At 40.0% G+C, this 17,699-nt stretch overlaps 1 protein-coding gene across 1 annotated transcript in view; it reads left to right on the top strand.

Moving 5' to 3' along the window:
* thsd7ba (thrombospondin, type I, domain containing 7Ba) overlaps positions 1-17,699 on the top strand; it is a 531,947-nt gene that overhangs the window by 457,622 nt on the left and 56,626 nt on the right. The window contains 3 exon segments of the mRNA XM_061918320.1: positions 7,314-7,361; positions 7,363-7,459; positions 14,432-14,547. Coding sequence (XP_061774304.1) covers positions 7,314-7,361; positions 7,363-7,459; positions 14,432-14,547 — 261 coding nt within the window.

Genomic DNA, 17,699 nt, shown 5'->3' with positions numbered 1-17,699 from the left:
CCCCCCCCCCCCCCCCTAGGTGACCAAAAGCAATGGATGTCGAGCGGGTCTCACATGATACTGTGAAAGTTCAATCCATAGTGGCTCCAACACAGCCGCGAGAGTTCAGTTCAAAGCGGATCCAAGACAGGAGCGAGAGTCCCGTCAACAGGAAACCATCCCAAGCGGAGGCGGATCACCAGCGTAGAGATGTCCCCAACCGATACACAGGCGAGCGGTCCATCCTGGGTCCCGACGAGCGGTCCATCCTGGGTCTTGACTCTGATCCAGTACTTCATCCATGGTCATCGGACCGGACCCCCTCCACAAGGGAGGGGGGGACATAGGAGGAAAAAGAAAAGAAGCGGCAGATCAACTGGTCTAAAAAGGAGATCTATTTAAAGCCATCAGGACCACGTCATCCAGTACCAGACGCGACCCTGGAAGGGATGGATGGACCTGAATAGCAATATTGTTTTTATAAGCACAACCGCAGACAAACAATTTTACCAGCGCCATGATCACAGAAAGCTAACTTGCTTATGCTGCTATATTGACATATTGAGCTGCTGCATCGCCTCTGATTTAGTGAAAGTTAATTCTAGATAATAAATCATGCCTCTCACTTAAAAGTGTGTGGACTTTGATATCCAACTTAGACCTGAAGATGGCGAGAAAGACTCTCAAAGATAATAGCTGATGATGATTAATTCTTCATCTAAACGGGAATATATTAACATTCCAACAGAAAGTGATTGTTTTATTATGTTTGTGTAGTTTGTTTGGCAATTAGCATTACTGCTACATGATGCTTTGTGTTTCACTAAAGCAGGGGTCGGGAACCTTTTTGACTGAGGGAGCCATGAAAGCCAAATATTTCAAAATGTATTTCCGTGAGAGCCATATAATATTTTTTAACACTGAATACAACTAAATGCCTGCATTTTTAAGACCAACATTTTTAGAGTATAATGAGTCTCTTGTTCTTTTTAATAACATTGTTATTCTAAAAGTTAACCAATAATAAATATAATACTTCTTACCATGAACAGATGTGATAGAAAATGGATGGTTGGATTAGAATGTTTGATGATTTGAATGTTATTTTTAACACTGTGATTACCAGCGGAATTATTAAATACTTATCGTGTTAAGCTAAGATTTATCTGAGAGCCAGATGCAGTCATCAAAAGCCATAGGTTCCCTACCCCTGCACTAAAGCTTCATCTGTTTAGCACACAGCTTCTAAAACGTGAATATCATCCTCTTTATATTCAGGCTCAAAAATATGTTTCGGAAGTTTTTCAGCGCGCTTAAAAGGCGGAATAGAGCAAATCTTATCGGGTCCATTGTTGCCTGACTCTTCCTAGTGTTTATTTACCAGTTAGAATTCATAAAAAAGAAAAAAACATATGTGTTCTTGTGTTGCATAAGGATTGTAAATAATTGACAAAATAAATGAAAAATAAAAAAGCGCAGTTTCCCTTTTAGGAGTAACATGTATTTACACTAATTAGCATATGAAGGTCTGGGCTCAGCACGTAGCTGACTTCCATGACATCATTTGCGTCTCATCTTGTAGCTTTAGCTTGAAGCTGCCAAGAGAACAAAGCATCCCGCCGCAGTCGATGGTGCAGCTTTGCATACAAATAAAGCCCGGCGACGTAAAAAGTAGCGCAAATAAAAGCTGACTTTCAGTTTCGAAAGGTAAGATTGCTGAATGCCCGATGTGCACTCTTGCCTTTTGTAGTCCTGCACCACCTCAAGTAGTTCTCCTGCAGGACCAAAGTATGTGTTGCAAATCCTGATTGGGATTGCCAAGGGGTGGAGAGTTTCTGGTAAATTTCCAGAAGCTTTCCTAGAAATTTACCACGGAAAGTTAAGCTGGGGAAGTTTGGAAATATTGACCGTTTTTTAATTATTCAAAGTTGGAGTGTGAATGATAGACAAACAAACAGTTTACAGGATTACAGAACAGGAACGCTGGTGGGTTGCCACAAGGCACCCCGTAAAAGATGGGGAAAAGGTCAAACGCTGGGGATGGATGAGTAAAAAAATACAATCTAGACTGGGCTCTAAGGGGGCCCAGTCTGGAGTGGGAAAACAAACAAACGTACATCTCGAGATATCTAGCAACAGAGGGAAGGGTGGCAGGCTGCAGCTCTCAGGCGCTGACCATCCTTCCCTCACCCATATGAGATTTGCGTCAAAGGTGTTGGATTGGGAGCGGGGGTGGGATATGTGTGTGAGGCGTATATTTTTGTGGAGGCATGTTTGTGTGTAAGCCTGCAGTGTGTCTCTGTTCCGCGGCCTTGACCTTGTGCAGTCGTTACTCCAAAGTCAACAACAACAGGTTATGTGCCGATGAGAGACAAGAGGGGAGTTTGTTGTGTCTTCGCCGCACTGTCCTTCGGGAGAGTCTTGAAGTCACGGAAACAATCCAAGTTAGAACGTTTTGTATGCGAGTGAAAATAAAATTGGCTTTCCACTCTAAATTTTCTATGACCGGTCCTCAAAATCCAAGCTGAGATAGGCTCCCAAAGGGACAAGCGGTAGAAAAATGGATGGATGAATGGTCCTCAAAATCCTGCGGGGCAGACAATCCGATGTGATCCAAAATCACAACAGTGTCCACAGTTCTCTGCGATGAGGTGGCGATTTGTCCGCCTGATTGTAGCTGAGATAGGCTCCAGCGCCCCCTGCCACCCCAAAGGGAATATGCGGTTCTCATATATTCCCAATAATTCCCATATATTCCCATTAATTCCCATATATTCCCATTAATTCCCATTTATTCCCATTAATTCCCATATATTACCATTAATTCCTATATATTCCCATTAAATCCTTTATTTTCCCATTCATTGCCATATATTCCCATAAATTCCCATATATTCTATTTAATTCTCACATATTCCTATTGATTCCCATTAATTCCCATATATTCCCATTAATTCCCATATATTCCTATTAATTCCCAAATTTAATCCCATTAATTCCCATATATTACCATTAATTCCTATATATTCCCATATATTCCCGTTAAATCCTTTATATTCCCATTCATTCCCATATATTCCCATAAATTCCCATATATTCCTATTAATTCCCAAATATAATCCCATTAATTCCTATATATTCCTATTAATTCCCATATATTCCCATAAATTCCCATATATTCCTATTAATTCCCAAATATAATCCCATTCATTCCCATATATTCCCATTAATTCCCATATATTCCTATTAATTCCCATATATTCTCATTAATTCTCATATATTCCTATTGATTCCCATACATTCCCATTAATTCCCATTAATTCCCATATATTCCTATTAATTCCCAAATATAATCCCATTAATTCCCATATATTCCCATTAATTCCCATATATTCCCATTAATTCCCATATATTCCCATTAATTCCCATATATTACCATTAATTCCTATATATTCCCATATATTCCCATTAATTCCCATATATTCCTATTAATTCCCAAATATAATCCCATTAATTCCTATATATTCCCATTAATTCCCATATATTACCATTAATTCCTAAATATTCCCATATATTCCCATTAATTCTCATGCATTCCTTTTAATTCCCATATATTCTCATTAATTCTCATATATTCCTATTGATTCCCATACATTCCCATTAATTCCCATATATTCCCATTAATTCCCATGTATTCCTATTAATTCCCAAATATAATCCCATTAATTCCCATATATTACCATTAATTCCTATATATTCCCATATATTCCCATTAAATCCTTTATATTCCCATTAATTCCCATATATTCCTATCAATTCCCATATATTCCCATTAATTCCCATATATTACCATTAATTCCTATATATTCCCATATATTCCCATTAAATCCTTTATATTCCCATTCATTCCCAGATATTCCCATTCATTCCCATATATTCCTCTTAATTCCCAAATATAATCCCATTAATTCCTATATATTCCTATTAATTCCCATATATTCCAATTAATTCCCATATTTTACCATTAATTCCTATATATTCCCATATATTCCCATTAATTCCCATATATTCCCATATATTCCTATTAATTCCCATATATTCTCATTAATTCTCATATATTCCCATTAATTCCCATATATTCCCATATATTCCTATTAATTCCCATATATTCTCATTAATTCTCATATATTCCCATTAATTCCCATATATTCCCATATATTCCTATTAATTCCCATATATTCTCATTAATTCTCATATATTCCCATTAATTCCCATGGACGGTGTCCAACTTTGAATAATCCCCCCAAAAATATGGTCAATATTTCCAAACTTCCCCAACTTAACTTCCCCGTGGTAAATTTCCGGAAAGTTTCCGGAAATTTACCGGAAACTTTCCACCCCTTTGAAACCCTAATTGTGAATAATAAACACCATTCTTGTTTTTCATATTTTTTTAAAAGTGCAGTTCCTCTTTAAGAGGAATAAACCAGCTCAATTCAGTTAGTAAAAGACAATTCATTTTTCGGACACCGCTTTAGTTATTTCAGAAGTACTGCCAGTTGAAATATAAATCAGCACTCATCCAACAGAATTTCCAGAAAGCAGACAAGAGGCCAGTCATTTTATTCCGGCGTACACCATCACATGATCAGTGCCAAATACTGCAAAGCAGAACGTGAGCGATGCCTTCTGCCCGCTTCTCATTCCGAGCGTGTCGCAGCCTTAACAAGCTATTGTTTGTATGCTCTGACATCCGACAAATCCTTTTTCCCGTTGTATACAAATTATGTGAGCATGGAAACTCTTTCTCAGCCTTTCATCTGTCGGGGGGGGCGGGCAGATTGCGGGACCGCGGCGTTGTCATGTACAGATGGATTTGTGCGTTCCTGTGACAGTTGGTGTGAAACGTGCTGTTGATTAACGAGCCTCCCACTGATGAGCCTCATTAGGAGGTGACAGTGATTGACGAATCAGGACCTGGAAGATGAAGGAAGCATGTATGCAAAGAGCCTTTTTTTCTTTAGCATTTTTCACTCTTGTGGTGAATTTCCAGTGTTTGTATTGTTGTGTTATTTCTGGTCTGGTCATCCTCGTCCGGGCAGAAGGGCGACAGGGCAGTGCGGCAAAATCGAAAGAAACGACGGAGACACTTTACCGAACCAAAAGCTGCTTTATTAGAAGCGAGTGTCCTTATACAGGACTGCAGTTCCTGGAGGAGGTCAAGTCAAAACAATGAGGCACTCCTGCTCACTTGGAGAAGCCAAACCATCAGCTTTTATATTTCTCCTTCCTATCCCTGTGTGTGTGCTAAGTCAGGAGAGCACATCCTGACCATAAAAGGAGATGTTTGTGTGGAGGTGTCTGAAAAACAACACTCTTGTGTGGTGTTCGGGTTTGTGAGACCCGTTTTCAATTTTTATTGAAAGGAAAATGATACAATTAATTAATTTTTCAAACTGAGACTCGCTGACTTTGGCTCATTTTCTGTGAAGAACATATATCAGAATACAAATTTAATAACCACACACCATACACCCCCCCCTACACATTTCTATTACATATAAGATGTCCGGGGTCTACTGGACTGGAGGCTAATAGAAGTGTGGAACACACACACACACACACACACACAGCAGGCCTTGACAGGAGGAGGACAGAGTTTAGGTACACAGAAACATCAAAGGGTCAAATGTGCGAGAAAATGAGAGCAGACAGTGTTGACAAACAATGTTGCAACCTTGTGTGGGAACCGCAGGTGCAGAAACACAGAAGAAGAATGCCTGTGGGATGCAGAAACTGGCAGAGGAATTTTCCGTGCAACGTTCATACAGCATTGTTGTTACTCAGCCAGCGTTTGTGGGTCTGATGGACCCGTTGCATTTTGGGGCTTTTAGTGCCTCACAATCAAACACTTGTATGTTAAAATACTGAACAAATGTTTATTACTTATCCCAATAAACATCTGTTGAGCAACTAACAACAATATGGTTTGTACAGTCCTTTGAGACATTTGTGATTTAGGGCTATATAAATAAACATTGATTGATTGATTGATTGATTGATTGATTGATGAACATTACACAAGGGTTGTTGGCGTTGAGCTAGACCGGTAGTCTCTTCTCAAGGATAGGGCTATCACTTTTGCATTCCGAAGTCCCAATTAGGGCCTGTTTTCCTGAGAGAAGTGATCCAATCCACCTTCGAATATCAAACTAAGGGGCCTTATGTGCTCAAACTGTTTTTCAACATTTTCCCAAAAAAATTACAATTTTTCCTCAATTTCCCATTGAAATTGAATGGGACATTTTTCAAACTTACACAACTCCCACATTTTGGATCCGATTCAAACCGTTCCAACTCCAAAATATGCAGCCTGTTCAAAATGATGAGTATTTTAAAAACGTTACCAGATTTCCAAGAATTCCCAGTTTACAGGGACATTTTCCCCCATTCAAAATGAATAGTCCATTTTTTAAACTTCTATAAGTCCCACATTTTTCAACATATTCCAAACCATTCCAACCTCAACACATTCCACTCATCCAACCAACACTTTCCCAAGTTTCAAACCAAATTCCGTTTTTCCTGGAAATTCAAACACTTCAACATTCAAACTGTTCTTACATTCGTATTTTGTCAGCATTTCAGTTCAACTTCAACATTGGAGCATTCACACGGAATTCCTTCAGGAATTGCCTCATCTCGTTGAAACTAAAGTATCGTTCCCATCATGCTAGTATCGATCAGACACTAGCATACCTACCTCTGTATCGATATTTAGATCGATACTCCCACTTCCGTTGGTACTTTTTCCACCTTCCTATTATAAAATATTAAAAATGATATATACAACATAAATGACACTGTAGATGTTGCCCTCTAGTGGGTTCTTCAGACCAAGTATTTTGCTTTTCAGCACGGTATCTCTCAGCAGCACCTCCAACTACAACTACTTGTTTCATCACGGCTGCTGCTAATAAAGGCGACAGGTAATTAGATAACAAGGCCCACCTGGGCCATCCACGCACCTCCTGCTGTCTTCGAGGCCGTTCCTGACACACCCCGTTCTGCGGCAGGCCCGCAGGCCACGCCCCCCTCCACAGGCACACATAGAGCAATAGTTATTCATTTATTGTTTATTTTACTACATGCTTCAATTTATTTTCGTTTGTCTGTTTGTGTGAAGTCACAATCAAGATTAGAGATGTAAATATGACTAAAAAAAATAACTTTTTCTTTGGAAACACATTGCCATCTGAGATGTGGAGGAGTGGAGATGATGGTTTCCTTAGAGCGTAACGTTGTTATTGTTGTTGTTCCCTCTGCACGTGCAGCAATGCGACCAAGGCTCGGAGAGAAACCGGAGCCGACATTTACTCCGCCCCCCCCGCCGCGGAGGGCGCCCCCTGCCCGGAGATGGTGCAGTCGGAGAGCTGCGTCCTTAACAGCACCTGCTTCACTTACCTGTACCAGGTCTCAGGTGGGAAGGTTTACCCAGAGAGAAAAAAAAGCTCATTTTCAATTTAACAAGTGTTGAAGTTGGCATTTGTGGAGAGGCGGAGCCGACGGTCCGACAGATGGCGGCAAGGAGGCGGGGAATGCGAGCGAACGGCGAGGCGGGGCAGGGCGTGCCGGGAGCAACGCCACAAACGAGTTCAGGTGTGTGGATCGTGCCTTGGACACGATTAACGTTTCTCCTTCCGATGTATAAAAGAAGAAATGTTAATCGTGTCTAAGTGCGCGATCCACACATCTGATCTTATTTGAGGCGTTGCTGCCGGCATGCCCTGCCCCGCCTCGCCGCTCGCTCGCATTCCCCGCCTCCTTGCCGCCATCTTGGGCCGGGCTACAGCATGCCCTGCCCTTCTGTCGGACCGTCAGCTCCGCCTCTCCACGGCGTTGTACGGACAAAAGTATTGGGACACCCTGCCCCGACACCGGTGGTGTCCAAACTACGGGTCGTGTTCAGTTTGGGCCACGGGACGTCACATGATTAACAAGAATTTGAAATATCTGACAGTATAATTGATCAAAAAATCAGGTTGATGACCGCGAACTAGAGCAGAATCGGCAAACCAAAACGTTGAACCATCCAAATTGGACCAAAAATACAAAAAACTGTCTGGAGCTGCAAATAATTAAAATTCTTATATAAGTGTTATAATGAAGGCAACACATGACGTGTCTATATTAGCCTACTATCAAAATGACTTTAAAAGTTGTATACGAGTATTATAATGAAAGTCAACACATGATGTAAGTGTCTATTTTAGCTGTACTACTATTAAAATGAGGTTAAATTTCTTTCATAAGTGTTATAAGGAAGACAACATGTGATGTAAGTGTCTATATTTGCTATGTTAGCCTACTATCAAAATGACTTTAAAAGTTATATACAAGTATTATGATGAAGGCAACACATGATGTAAGTGTCTATATTAGCTATGTTAGCCTAATATCAAAATGACTTTAAAAGTTTTATACAAGTATTATAATGAAGGCAACACATGATGTGTCTATTTTAGCTGTATTAGCCTACTATCAAAATGACTTTAAAAGTTGTATACAAGTATTATAATGAAGGCAAAACATGATGTGTCTATATTAACTATATTAGCCTACTATCAAAATGACTTTAAAATATTATACAAGTATTATAATGAAGGCAACACAAGATGTAAGTGTCTATTTTAGCTATATTAGCCTACTATCGAAATGAGGTTAAATTTCTTACATAAGTGTTAGAATGAAGACAACACATGATGTAAGTGTCTATATTTGCTATATTAGCCTACTATCAAAATGACTTTAAAAGTTGTATATAAGTGTTATAATGAAGGCAACACAAGATGTAAGTGTCTATATTAGCTATATTAGCCTACGTTCAAAGTTACGCTAAATGTCTTACATAAGTATTATTATGAAGACAACACATGACGTAAGTGTCTATATTAGCTATAATAGCCTACAATCAAAATGACTTTAAAAGTTGTATATAAGTGTTATAATGAAGGCAACACATGACGTAAGTGTCTATATTAGCTATATTAGCCGACTATCAAAATTTCTATGTGTTGCATGCTGACGCAAATCTTTGTTGACAGAACTGTTGAAATGTAATATTTATTCTACACATTTTTACAACACTGCAAAACAGTAAAACGGAGCATTTCAATGCTTTTTCCTTATTTCCATGACTATTTACATTGTTGATTGTCACTGAAGGCATCAAAACGATGACACCTGTGACGTGAAAACCCTTCACGGTGACTACCTTTTCAAGCTCATGGAGAGAATGCCAAGTGTGTGCAAAGCAGGAATCAGAGCAAAGGGTGACTATATTGAAGGAACTAGAATATAAAACATTTTTTTTTTGTTATTTCACCTTTTTTTTTGTTAAGTGCTTAACTCCACATGTGTTCATTCATAGTTGTGATGCCTTCAGTGACAATCTACAATGGTCATGAAAATAAAGAAAACGCATTCAATGTTAAAGTATGTCAAAACTTTTGGCCTCTACTGTATATATATATATATATATATATATATATATATATATATATATATATATATATATATATATATATATATATGTTATTTTACATGCAGTTTGCAGTTTTTTAGCCTAATGCTGCCCCCATGTGAAAAGTTAGGACAACCCTCTGCTACCCATGTATAGTACGGGTGTTTTTATTGTGTGTGTGTGTGTGTGTGTGTGTGTGTGTGTGTGTGTGCGTGTGCGTGTGCGTGTGCGTGTGCGTGTGCGTGTGTGTGTGTGTGTGTGTTCTAGCAATGCTGACTTTGTGTGAATTATGCAAAATGATTGAAATGTGGTCCCCATGAACCATATTAACTCTTCTTCCCCAGGGTCCCCAGTAAGTCTGATCAGCACATTACTTCATCAATCCAGAGATTTAAAGACGTGGATGAGCTAACTTGGCAGTGGACGTTTTACTTCAATTTTTATATGCCTCCACAACCTGTAGAAAAGGTGGTCCCCACAAGTTCTGATCAAGTGTGTGTGTGTGTGTGTGTGTGTGTGTGTGTGTGTGTGTGTGTGTGTGTGTGTGTGTGTGTGTGTGTGTGTGTGTGTCTTTTCTGGCAATGCTGACTTAAAGGGGACATTGCACTGTTTACACACTCACACCTTTAGGGGACTTCTGACGGTATGGGGACCAAAAACCAGGTGCCCTACAGGGAAACCCTTTTAAATGATAGTCAGGTCCATTCTGAAGATGCCAAAGTGATTGTTTAAGCTTTGGCCCATAAAAACATGTTTACTGGTTGGTTTGAGTGTGAGACATTTGCATATTTGCATCATGTCATATTTATTTAGATGTTTTTTTTTTGTTTTTTAAATGGTCCTCAGTAGTCACGAACACATTTGTGTGAATTATGCAAAATGATTGAAATTTGGTCCCCATGAACCATATTAACTTTTCTTCCTCAGGGTCCCCAGTAAGTCTGATCAGCACATTACTTCATCAATCTAGAGATTTAAAGACGTGTATGAGTTAACTGGGCAGTGGCCATTTTACTTCATCTTTTATGCTTCCACAACCTGCAGAAATGGTGGTCCCCACAAGTACTGATCAAGTGTGTGTGTGTGTGTGTGGTTGTGTGTGTGTGTGTGTGTCTGTTCTGGCAATGCTGACTTAATGGCGACATCGCTCTGTTTACACACTCACCTTTAGAGGACTTCTGACGGTATGGGGACCAAAAAACAGGTGCCCTACAGGGAAACCCTTTTAAATGATAATTAGATCCATTCTGAAGATGCCTAAGTGATTTTTAAGCGTTGGCCCATAAACACGTTTACTGGTTTGTTTGAGTGTGAGACATTTGCACATTTGCATCATGTCATATTTAATTTGAACATTTTTGTCTTTTTTTAAATGGTCCTCAGTAGTCACGAACACATTTGTGTGAATTATGCAAAATGATTGAAATGTGGGTCCCCATGAACCATATTAACTCTTCTTCCTCAGGGTCCCCAGTAAGTCTGATCAGCACATTACTTCATCAATCCAGAGATTTAAAGACGTGTATGAGCTAACTGGGCAGTGGCCATTTTACTTCATCTTTAATGCTTCCACAACCTGCAGAAATGGCGGTCCCCACAAGTACTGATCAAGTGTGTGTGTGTGTGTGTGTGTGGCGTCTGTTCTGGCAATGCTGACCTAATGGGGACATTGCTCTGTTTACACACTCACCTTTAGGGGACTTCTGACGGTATGGGGACCAAAAATCAGGTGCCCTACAGGAAACCTTTTTAAATGATAGTCAGTTTCCCATTCTGAAGATGCCAAAGTGATTTTTTAAGCTTTGGCCCATAAAACATGTTTACTGGTTGGTTTGAGAGTGAGACATTTGCACATTTGCATCATGTCATATTTAATTTGAACATTTTTGTCTTTTTTTAAATGGTCCTCAGTAGTCACGAACACATTTGTGTGAATTTTGCAAAAATGATTGCAATTTGGTCCCCATGAACCATATTAACTTTTCTTCCTCAGGGTCCCCAGTAAGTCTGATCAGCACATTACTTCATCAATCCAGAGATTTAAAGACGTGTATGAGCTAACTGGGCAGTGGCCGTTTTACTTCATCTTTAATGCTTCCACAACCTGCAGAAATGGCGGTCCCCACAAGTACTGATCAAGTGTGTGTGTGTGTGTGTGTGCGTCTGTTCTGGCAATGCTGACCTAATGGGGACATTGCTCTGTTTACACACTCACCTTTAGGGGACTTCTGAAGGTATGGGGACCAAAAATCAGGTGCCCTACAGGGAAACCCTTTTAAATGATAGTCAGATCCATTCTGAAGATGCCAAAGTGATTTTTTAAGCTTTGGCCCATAAAAACATGTTTACTGGTTGGTTTGAGTGTGAGACATTTGCACATTTGTATCATGTCATATTTAATTTGAACATTTTTGTCTTTTTTTAAATGGTCCTCAGTAGTCACGAACACAATTGTGTGAATTTTGCAAAATGATTGCAATTTGGTCCCCATGAACCATATTAACTCTTCTTCCCCAAGGTCCCAAGTAAGTCTGATCAGCACATTACTTCATCAATCCAGAGATTTAAAGACGTGTATGAGCTAACTGGGCAGTGGCCATTTTACTTCATCTTTTATGCTTCCACAACCTGCAGAAATGGTGGTCCCCACAAGTACTGATCAAGTGTGTGTGTGTGTGTGTGTGTGTGTGTGTGTGTGTGTGTGTGTGTGTGTGTGTGTGTGTGTGTCTGTTCTGGCAATGCTGACTTAATGGGGACATCGCTCTGTTTACACACTCACCTTTAGGGGACTTCTGACGGTATGGGGACCAAAAATCAGGTGCCCTAGAGGGAAACCCTTTTAAATGATAGTCAGATCCATTCTGAAGATGCCAATGTGATTTTTTAAGCTTTGGCCCATAAAAACATGTTTACTGGTTGGTTTGAGTGTGAGACATTTGCACATTTGCATCATGTCATATTTAATTTGAAAATTTTTTTTTAATGGTCCTCAGTAATCACGAACACATTTGTGTGAATTATGCAAAATGATTGAAATTTGGTCCCCATGAACCATATTAACTCTTCTTCCCCAGGGTCCCCAGTAAGTCTGATCAGCACATTACTTCATCAATCCAGAGATTTAAAGACGTGTATGAGCTAACTGGGCAGTGGCCATTTTACTTCATCTTTAATGCTTCCACAACCTGCAGAAATGGTGGTCCCCACAAGTACTGATCAAGTGTGTGTGTGTGTGTGTGCGTCTGTTCTGGCAATGCTGACCTAATGGGGACATTGCTCTGTTTACACACTCACCTTTAGGGGACTTCTGAAGGTATGGGGACCAAAAATCAGGTGCCCTACAGGGAAACCCTTTTAAATGATAGTCAGATCCATTCTGAAGATGCCAAAGTGATTTTTTAAGCTTTGGCCCATAAAAACATGTTTACTGGTTGGTTTGAGTGTGAGACATTTGCACATTTGCATCATGTCATATTTAATTTGAACATTTTTGTCTTTTTTTAAATGGTCCTCAGTAGTCACGAACACATTTGTTTGAATTTTGCAAAATGATTGAAATGTGGTCCCCATGAACCATATTAACTCTTCTTCCCCAGGGTCCCCAGTAAGACTGATCAGCACATTACTTCATCAATCCAGAGATTTAAAGACGTGTATGAGCTAACTGGGCAGTGGCCATTTTACTTCATCTTTTATGCTTCCACAACCTGCAGAAATGGTGGTCCCCACAAGTACTGATCAAGTGTGTGTGTGTGTGTGTGTGTGTGTGTGTGTGTGTGTCTGTTCTGGCAATGCTGACTTAATGGCGACATCGCTCTGTTTACACACTCACCTTTAGAGGACTTCTGACGGTATGGGGACCAAAAAACAGGTGCCCTACAGGGAAACCCTTTTAAATGATAATTAGATCCATTCTGAAGATGCCTAAGTGATTTTTAAGCGTTGGCCCATAAACACATGTTTACTGGTTTGTTTGAGTGTGAGACATTTGCACATTTGCATCATGTCATATTTAATTTGAACATTTTTGTCTTTTTTTAAATGGTCCTCAGTAGTCACGAACACATTTGTGTGAATTTTGCAAAATGATTGCAATTTGGTCCCCATGAACCATATTAACTCTTCTTCCTCAGGGTCCCCAGTAAGTCTGATCAGCACATTACTTCATCAATCCAGACATTTAAAGACGTGTATGAGCTAACTGGGCAGTGGACGTTTTACTTCAATTTTTTTATGCCTCCACAACCTGTAGAAAGGGTGGTCCCCACAAGTTCTGATCAAGTGTGTGTGTGTGTGTGTGTGTGTGTGCGTGTGTGTGTGTGTGTGTGTGTGCGTCTCTTCTGGCAATGCTGACCTAATGGCGACATCGCTCTGTTTACACACTCACCTTTAGGGGACTTCTGACGGTATGGGGACCAAAAAACAGGTGCCCTACAGGGAAACCCTTTTAAATGATAATTAGATCCATTCTGAAGATGCCTAAGTGATTTTTAAGCGTTGGCCCATAAACACATGTTTACTGGTTTGTTTGAGTGTGAGACATTTGCACATTTGCATCATGTCATATTTAATTTGAACATTTTTGTCTTTTTTTAAATGGTCCTCAGTAGTCACGAACACATTTGTGTGAATTTTGCAAAATGATTGCAATTTGGTCCCCATGAACCATATTAACTTTTCTTCCTCAGGGTCCCCAGTAAGTCTGATCAGCACATTACTTCATCAATCCAGAGATTTAAAGACGTGGATGAGCTAACTGGGCAGTGGACGTTTTACTTCAATTTTTTTATGCCTCCACAACCTGTAGAAAGGGTGGTCCCCACAAGTACTGATCAAGTGTGTGTGTGTGTGTGTGTGTGTGTGTGTGTGTGTGTGTGTGTGTGTGTGTGTGTGTGTGTGTGTGTGTGTGTGTGTGTGTGTTTATTGCAGAATGGAGCACGTGTCGGCTGAGTGAAAATGCCGTCTGTGGTCAGGGTTCCAGGCAGCGACTTCTCGATTGTGTCCGCAGCGACGGGAAGATCGTGGCGTCGCAAGCGTGTGAGCAGGTAACATTTTTCAAGCTCAAGGAAAGTCTCCATCCAATGGGACGTAAGTTCGAGGTAAAGTTAAGTTAAAGTACCAATGATTGTCACACACACACTAGGTGTTGTCGAAATGTGTCCTCTGCATTGACCTTGTTCACCCCCTGGGAGGTGAGGAGAGCAGTGGGCAGCAGTGGTGCCGCGCCCGGGAATCATTTTTGGTGATTTAACCCCCAATTCCAACCCTTGATGCTGAGTGCCAAGCAGGGAGGTAATGGCTCTCATTTTTATAGTCTTTGGTATGACTCGGCCAGTGTTTGAACTCACGACCCTACCCATCTCAGGGCGGACACTCTAACCACTAGGCCACTGAGTAGGTTATACGTACTAGTAATAATAACAGTAATAGATAGATACGGACTATCCCACCAAATCAGTGCCCTTTTTGTTGTTGTAACTATCTCAAAATGATACACCTTCTCTGAAACTTGAAAAGCTTATTGATGCATCTGAATTAGTGATTTTATTTATGACAAAGTTACCTGGTTGTGTGGTGTTCGGGTCTGTGGGAACCGTTTTCATATTTTATTAAAAGAAAAATGATAGAATTAATTAATCTTTCAAACGGAAAATCACTGACTATTGCTAATTTTCTGTGAAGAACATATATCAGAATACATATTTCATGACCACACACCATACACACCCCCCTATACATTTCAATTACATATAAGATGTCCGGGTCCACTGGACCCGGGGATAATAGAAGTGTGGAAATTGATGTTCTTTGTACCACAAGTGTGAGAGTCCAGTCCATAGTGGATCTAGCATAATAGTGTGAGAGTCCAGTCCATAGTGGATCTAACATAATAGTGTAGGAATCCAGTCCATAGTGGATCTAACATAATAGTGTGAGAGTCCAGTCCATAGTGGATCTAACATAATAGTGTGAGAGTCCAGTCCATAGTGGATCTAACATAATAGTGAGAGTCCAGGCCATAGTGGATCTAACATAATAGTGTGAGAGTCCAGTCCATAGTGGATCTAACATAATAGTGTGAGTCCAGTCCATAGTGGATCTAACATAATAGTGTGAGAGTCCAGTCCATAGTGGATCTAGCATAATAGTGTGAGAGTCCAGTCCATAGTGGATCTAACATAATAGTGTGAGAGTCCAGTCCATAGGGGATCTAACATAATAGTGTGAGAGTCCAGTCCATAGTGGATCTAACATAATAGTGAGAGTCCAATCCATAGTGGATCTAACATAATAGTGTGAGGGTCCAGTCCATAGTGGATCTAACACAATAGTGAGAGTCCAGTCCATAGTGGATCCAGCATTATAGTGAGAGTCCAGTACATAGTGGATCTGACATAATAGTGTGAGAGTCCAGTCCATAGTGTCTCTAACATAATATTGTAAGAGTCCAGTCCATAATGGATCTAACATAATAGTGAGAGTCCAGTCCATAGTGGATCTAACATAATAGTGGGAGAGTCTAGTCCATAGTGGACCTAACATAATAGTGAGAGTCCAGTCCATAGTGGATCTAACATAATAGTGAGAGTCCAGTCCATAGTGGATCTAACATAATAGTGAGAGTCCAGTCCATAGTGGATCCAGCATTATAGTGAGAGTCCAGTACATAGTGGATCTGACATAATAGTGTGAGAGTCCAGTCCATAGTGGATCTAACATAATATTGTGAGAGTCCAGTCCATAATGGATCTAACATAATAGTGAGAGTCCAGTCCATAGTGGATCTAACATAATAGTGGGAGAGTCTAGTCCATAGTGGACCTAACATAATAGTGAGAGTCCAGTCCATAGTGGATCTAACATAATAGTGAGAGTCCAGTCCATAGTGGATCTAACATAATAGTGAGAGTCCAGTCTATAGTGGATCTAACATAATAGTGGGAGAGTCCAGTCCATAGTGGATCTAACATAATAGTGGGAGAGTCCAGTCCATAGTGGATCTGACATAATAGTGAGAGTCCAGTCCATAGTGGATCTAACATAATAGTGTGAGAGTCCAGTCCATAGTGGTCTAACATAATAGTGAGAGTCCAGTCCATAGTGGATCTAATATAATAGTGAGAAAGTCCAGTCCATAGTGGATCTAACATAATAGTGAGAGTCCAGTCCATAGTGGATCTAACATAATAGTGAGAGTCCAGTCCATAGTGGATCTAATATAATAGTGAGAAAGTCCAGTCCATAGTGGATCTAACATAATAGTGAGAGTCCAGTCCATAGTGGATCTAACATAATAGTGTAAGTCCAGTCCATAGTGGATCTAACATAATAGTGTAAGTCCAGTCCATAGTGGATCTAACATAATAGTGAGAGTCCAGTCCATAGTGGATCTAACCTAATAGTGAGAGTCCAGACCATAGTGGATCCAACATGTGTCAAGAAAAATGCGGCCCCTGGGTCAAAAAGCTTGGGGACTCCTGAGTTAGGGTAACAGATCTGAGTAAAAATTGTACCTCGAGTGTTGTTCTGAACATAAAAATGCATGTAATGTATTGTTGTTATCAGGTTTATCACACATGAGTAAAAAAAAATTACATTTCCGAAGGATTTCAATTATATTTCATGATAAATTCTCATTTCAAGAAGTGGAGACAAGGAAACACATTCCAGTTTTCCAGTAGTTTGAAATATTATTTGACATTGTGTTTATTAAATATGCATTGAGATCACTTTGCTTGTTAAAAAACAGTTTTCCAGATATTATTTGTACAGAATGAATGGAATGTCCCCTTTTTTGACTTGAATCAGCACACTGTTGTTAGCCAAAGTCTCTTTCATGTTTGCACACCCATATTTATCCCAAATATAAACAAGAGAGAATTCTAGTTGAAGTGGCAGCATTTCATTAAAGATAAATGTCGTCCCCTTTGGTGCATGCTCTCTCTCGTAATGCAGCCATGTTGCCTTTGTCTGCAACAACAACAACAAAACATTTGATGTAGAAAATATTAGGTTTGAGTTGGATAATCTGCAGCAGCTGCCGCCGTTCTCAGTTGTGTGTTAAAAAGGATCCTGAAAAAGATCCCAAAAGTGCCGTTAATGTGGCTTCTACAAATTGTAGAGCGCAAAGAAACCTTCTTTTCCCGATGACATTGAAGTGCACTTAAAGCAGGGACGTCCAAAGTGCGGCCCGGGG

Source organism: Nerophis ophidion, linkage group LG13 (genome assembly GCF_033978795.1).
Source record: "Nerophis ophidion isolate RoL-2023_Sa linkage group LG13, RoL_Noph_v1.0, whole genome shotgun sequence".
NCBI lineage: Eukaryota > Metazoa > Chordata > Actinopteri > Syngnathiformes > Syngnathidae > Nerophis > Nerophis ophidion.
The sequence above is the reverse complement of the archived record's forward strand: the minus strand, read 5'-3'. Positions and strand labels throughout refer to the sequence as shown.